The sequence below is a fragment of the Rana temporaria genome, chromosome 1 (genome assembly GCF_905171775.1).
Source record: "Rana temporaria chromosome 1, aRanTem1.1, whole genome shotgun sequence".
Taxonomy (NCBI): domain Eukaryota; kingdom Metazoa; phylum Chordata; class Amphibia; order Anura; family Ranidae; genus Rana; species Rana temporaria.
The window spans coordinates 681423987-681430605 of NC_053489.1; the positions used below are offsets into that span (position 1 = coordinate 681423987).

Here is a 6619-nt window from a genome sequence, read left to right on the forward strand (position 1 = left end):
AAGTATAAACTGTGTAAAGTATGAATTTATGTTGGTAGAATTATTTAGGTAACTAAGCAATAGGCTGGGTTTTGGGAAGAGTTATACAAATATCAAAATACTGTGATGGGTACATATCTGTCTGGAGGAGTAGACTGTATTTTCATGCAGACTGCCCTAGATAATGGTCACATGTGATGCTGATCCTCCATGATTAAAAGAACAGAAATCCAATGAATGAAACGGGTGGGCCAGGAATAGTCAGGCTGGGGAGGATATGATACTGATAATGACGGATGTCCTCCAGCCAGAAAACAAGTTGGGGTCTGTCTGACTTGTTGGAGCTTCTAATGCACTTTGGAAAATAATGAGAGTAGGACATTTTAATCCAGGAGAGTTCCTTTAGTATGGGAGAGGTTCCTGTACAGATGACTGCTTTTAAGGGTTGCATTTAGCTTTAATACTTAATATTAAAACTTAGCATAATACATTCTCAAATATTTTAATAAGATCTGTTGCTCCAAGATTGAGATTTTCAAGTGGGCTTAAAAAATAACCAGCTAAAACATTGCCAATTCTTAATCCAAGTAAAATTATTAATTATTTTATTTTTTATTTTTTTTGCAGGTCAAACCATGGCATTGAAGATTATGGATAAAAAGAGAACCAGACAGCAGTCTTTTCTCCAGGAGTTTAGCATTTCATACTTACTTTCTTCTCATCCCAATATCATCGGATGTAATGGCATCGCCTTCACCACCATCAACTACTTTGCCTTTGCCCAAGAACTGGCCCCTGTTGGTGATCTATCCTCCATAATTTTACCACACGTAAGTACAGGTTTCGATATGCTAATTCTTTGGGGGGATTTTGGTAACAAAGTGTTGCAACTAATATTTTGAATTTCCCATCACTTTTTCCTAATGATGGTGAAAAGTTATGACCATACATATAATTTAACTGATTCTGAATTTCTCTTTAAATTCCACCAAACTGTATTTTAACATCTCTTTTGTATTTTTTTCTTAGGTGGGAATCCCAGAAGATGCAGTCAAGAGGTGTTCTGTACAGATCTCCAATGCTCTTGAATTCATGTCCGAGAAAGGACTTGTTCATATGGATTTAAAGCCAGAAAACATTTTAGTGTTTGACCAGGACTGTCACTCCATCAAGATCACAGACTTTGGCCTTGCTAAAGTCAGAGGGACAGTGATAACCTCCGGGTGTGGCAGCAAATCTTACATGGCCCCAGAATTGGGTGACATAACCGTCTCAGATGGACTGGTTGTAGATGGAAGCATGGATGTGTGGTCATTTGGTCTCAACATCTACTGCCTACTCACAGGGGAGTTTCCATGGCAGGTGGCCACCCTTGATGATGAAGGATATAAATGTTTTGTTGACTGGCAGAACAATTTTCATATGGACAACCCTCCTGAAGCATGGAGAAAGATTCCCACTGAGATACGAAGGATGTTTATCGATCTTTTGGCCATTGACTATATGAAAAGAAGTAAAGCTACAGAAATTCTGAAATATGTGAGTGAAAGCTGGAAGGAAGAATCTCCAGATGCAGCCACAGGACAAGAAGATGAGGATTCCATGAAAAGCAGTTCTGTACAATCTGAGGAATCCATGACTTCTGACCTGAACACCTCACAGGGTAGTGTTTCCATCACATCCTTGTCTTATCTTTTGACCACAGACTCTTCTAGATCTCAGTCTGAGATGAGCCCAGAGCCACAGAAGGACAACATGGAAGAGGCACTTATCATATTTGATGATGAATTTTCGTTACACGTTGGTGCAGAGGTAGACATTGAATGAACACTAATTCATGAGTGATGGTGCATCAGAAAGAACATCACATATAACCAACTTTCTCAGGTATGTGGCTTTCTCAATTCACTATTCAATGTTTTATGGTCATGTCACACTACCAGTTCTACACTAAGGGCCATATTCTGAGAGAAGTTACGATGGAGTATCTCAGGATACTCCATCGTATCTCTCTTTTTTGGCCCGTGTATCTATGCGAGTGATTCTTAGAATCATTTTCGCATAGATACACTTAAGATCCGCCATGTGTAAGTCACTTACACTGTCGGATCTTAAATGTAATTACGCCGCCCGCCGCTAGATGGCATTTACGTGAAGGTCTCATTCGTTTATGCAAATGAGCCTGCTACGCCGATTCCCGAACGATTTCGCGTCGCGTACCCGTCGCTAACGTCGTTTGCGTAAGTGGAAACTTACTCCTGCTATATGAGGAGTACGTTTCCGCACGTCGGGTCCGTGTCGTGTTTTTCCGTCGGCTACGTCGTTTCCCTAAGTCGTTCTTGAATACGACTTTACGTCAATGACGCACACGTCGGTGTCATTGACATTTTCCGCCGAGAACTGGAGCATGCGCACTGGGCTTTTTTAAGCCCGGCGCATGCGCAGTTACTTAGAAACGGGGGCGCGCTTAATTTGAATAGAAGCCGCCCCCTTGAAGATACGCGTGGCTACGCCGGGCCATTTACACTCCGCCGCCCCAAACTACGGAGCAAGTGTTTGGGGAATACAGCACTTGCTCCTGTAGTTTGGGGCGGCGGAGTGTAAATGCCTTTTTGTACCACAATATCCATGAGTGATTAAGCTTTTGATACTTAAGGCAATGCATGTTTGTGCATTTTTTAGCTGCCTTATTTCTCTCCTTTATTAAATAATTTTTTGGAGCTCTCTGTTCTTCTTCTGGTGTACAGATATCTTTAAAATGTACTATTTAACACCCAATAATGTTGTTACACTCTAAACCTTTCATCCAACCTCTAAAGTATTGCAAGACTAGCATGGGGTGTGTTCTATGCCTACATACTTTGTGCTATGTGTCCTTCCCTTTCATCTTAGGAAGTAGGGAGGTGTGCCAATGATGGAACGTCTGTTGGGGATAAGATGTGTAGTTAGGAAAATGAAAGTGAATCCTGAATCAAAGAGGCTGATACAAAGGGTCTTCTAGGTAACAATGGTAATAGCAGGACTCTTGTTGGATATGATATTGCCAGTTTGCTGGTAAACATTTTAAATGGTTTGTTTTTTATTATGGCATTATGGCATTGCCAAGACCAATTATAACACGTTTAGAGCAAGAACACCAGTGAAGGATAGTTGCTTATTGGTTGGTGTAGGTCTCTATCCATTTGTATTGTGTCTTGTTTACTAGATGTGTCTATATTTTTTTTGTAATTCACACAACCACAACCTGTTATATAACCTCCTGGTGGAACCTTTTAAACCTTGTTGTAACCTTTTTAATGGAACCACAACCATATAATTTATTACCATTTTATATAGTGTATAAATATATAATTTATTACCACAGAATACCTGGTCATTCTACATATATATATATATATATATATATATATATATATATATATATATATATATATATATATATATATATATATATATATATATATATAGACCTTCAGAACTGACCACATGCAGTTTATTAATATAAATTACATTTTTAAGATTTAATTTCAGGGATTGCTTCTCTATTTTGTTCTAACAGAATTCTTTAAATTGTCTTTTTTTCTAACAATATTTCTTTACATTTTTTAGATGACAAGTCTGGACTATCCTGTTGGATGAACAAGACCCCTGCCTGGTACATGGGGGATGTAACTTGTACATATATGAGTAGTTACGCCTCCTGTGCACTGGGTGGGGCTCTTGAATTTTCTTCATATGGAAAAATACCCAGTGATCCTGCCAGATATCCAGTGAGCTCCTAAATAAATTATTGAGCTGACAAGACTGCCTGTTCTGCACCGAAAACCCAAGCAGTGTTGTCAGCCAGGTATAGAAGGGCCTGTTTAGTATTGAACGAGGTATGTACATGTATGTCAACCCCTTTGTCAAATAATGTGAATTAGGTTAATCGTTGAGGGAAATTGCAACTTCCAGGCAACTCTTGCTTGGAGCAACCCCAGTTGTTTTGCATAGCCAGATACAGAGCATATTAAGATTTTCTTTAAATTTACAATTTTCCACTCACTGTGAATTGCTCTCAGAGTTTATCAACCACAGTGCAGGAAATAATACTCCCATATTTTTTTGCTGATTTTTTTTTTTTGTAATTCTTTTATTTAAAATGTCCTAAAATTTATATAAAACCAACTTTACGTAACACAAATTCCAAAAAGTAACACAAAATTTCCATGGAGTAACATCAACACAAAATACATATATAATACTAATAATAAAATAAATACTACTCTACTAATAATAATAATAATATTTACAAAGCACCGCTATCCCTACCCCACAAAACTTCCCCTCACCTTTTTCCCTCCACCTAGACATCGACTGCACCCTACCTCCAATGCTGTCCCTCCACCATTGCACTACACTCACCCTATAATTCAAAGAGAAAACAAATTAGTGACACACAGAAAAATGTAATACTATATTTATATGCAAAATAAAGCATCACCCATAATTCACTCCTCCCATACCCTCTTAAAAAAAAAGGATGTCCATCCTCCTTCCGGAAAAATTGACTCTTTATCATAACAAAGAAAACACCCCTACCTAACCTCCAACTATAAAAAATGTAACTTACCGTATTTATTGGCGTATAACACGCACCCTAACTTTAAGGCCGAGTACTAACGACCAAACATGTTCGCTGGAAACTGTCCGACGGGCTGTTTCCGGCGTACAAGGCTGTTTTGTCTTTTTTTGTGTACAAGCCAGCGGACCATATTTCCCGGCGGACCAGAACGCGTGCACGTAAACCACGTTTGACGTCACTATAAAGGGAAAGGCCAAAGTCAATGGCGACGCCCTCTGTTCCGCTTTTGCTAGTTACAGCTTTGCTCGTGTTAGTGAAGGTTTGGTTAGAGCTGATTCGCGCTTCTCGGTCTCCGTGCTTTAGCAGGTAGTATTTTCTGGTTCAGTGCGTGTGCTTGTGGGTACGTAGTTGGCATTCGGGTACAGGCGTGCAGTTCGTTCTGCTTTGCAGTTTCGTACTGTGCGATCGTATCTGTGTGTCGTGCGTTCTTTGCAGGTACCGCTGGATTTGAATGTGCTTTCTGTTGGAGTGTGTTCTTGACTGACCAGCCGGTCGGTTTGAAGCCATGATGAAGCAGCAGCGTAAATTTTCGCTAGTTGGTGCTGTTTATGGGATGGCTGCTGGATATGTTCATCATTCCAGTACTTTGGCCAGGAACAGGGGGAGGAGGCGTTCCTGGACCAAGAATTGGTTGCGCCAGCGTGACCAGTTCTCACATATGCCTCTGCTTAGGGAACTCCAGGAGAATAATCCTAATGACTATAGGAACTTTCTCCGCATGACGGACCCCGTATTCAACCGTCTGCTGGATCTTCTGTCCCCCTATATCACGAGGCAGGACACTGTGATGCGCCAAGCCATCACGGCCGAGCAGAGGCTTATTGCCACGTTGCAGTACCTGGCGACTGGGAGGAGCCTGCAGGACCTCAAGTTCCCCACAGGCATCTCTCCGCAGGCGCTTGGGGTCATCATACCGGACACATGTGCTGCCATCATCAAAGTTCTGCAGGAGGAGTATATTAAGGTAAGTTACCTCATTTTAACCTCACAATCTGTCCTTAATAATGTGGGCAACTAACTTTTTTTTTTATGTCCCAGATATGCTGTGTGTTTAACTAACGTTCCCTTTTCTCCCTATGCATGTTGATATCAGCTTTCCATGTAATTTTTTTTTTTGGCCTACCTGCATATTTGTACCTTACCCAATATTAACCTGTCCAGCATGCTATCCTAGGGCCAACCCCCACCTTGCCTCTTTTAATTTAATATTTGTGTTTTTTAAACAGTTTAAACACCCCCCACCCCCCCTTAAAAGTGTTTTTTGTCCCCATCAGAGGGCTGTGGAGTCTCTTCTTAATTAAGTGGGCCTATCTATTTGTGCCCCGAAATTCTCCCTTCACAATTTGAAAATGCTATTTGAAAACTGTGAAGTTGCACAAGGATGCTTGTAGGATTATGTTTGCAATGTTTATGTGCCAAAGTACTAAATCTCTTTTTTTTGTTTGTCCCCACAGCTACCCTCCACACCACAGAATGGCAGTCTGTGGCTTCCCAATTTGCCGAGCGGTGTGATTTTCCTAACTGCGGTGGAGCAATAGATGGGAAACACGTCCGCATAGTGCCCCCACCCCACTCGGGGTCCTACTATTATAACTACAAGGGTTAAAATAGTATTGTGTTGATGGCGGTGGTGTCGGCACAGTATGAGTTTCTATATGTGGACGTGGGGAAGAACGGCCGGATGTCAGATGGGGGAGTGTTCTCACGGACTGAATTCTATGATCGTCTCCAAGCTGGTGGTCTGGCATTGCCACCAGATGAAGATAATGTGGAAGGACTTCTGTTTGTGTTCCTAGCGGACGAGGCTTTCGGGCTTGGTCCTCACCTCATGCAGCCTTTTCCCCAGAGGACCCTCACCTTAGAGAGGAAGGTGTTCAATTATCGGTTGACCAGGGCTCGGAGGGTAGTCGAGAATGCCTTTGGGATACTCACCAACCAGTTCCGCCTGTTCCTGACAGCGATACACTTGGCGGAATATAAATTGAACACCATTATATTTGCCTGCTGCATTTTGCA

General features: G+C 41.3%; 1 protein-coding gene across 1 annotated transcript; it reads left to right on the forward strand.

Annotated features, from left to right (window-relative positions):
- Positions 1-499: 499 nt before the first annotated feature.
- LOC120945704 (serine/threonine-protein kinase SBK1-like) lies at positions 500-1806 on the forward strand. Its single transcript, XM_040360064.1, has 2 exons — positions 500-809; positions 1009-1806. The coding sequence occupies exons 1-2, from the start codon at positions 615-617 to the stop codon at positions 1804-1806; spliced, it is 993 nt and encodes a 330-aa protein (XP_040215998.1). The 5' UTR covers positions 500-614.
- The last annotated feature ends 4813 nt before the right edge of the window (positions 1807-6619 follow it).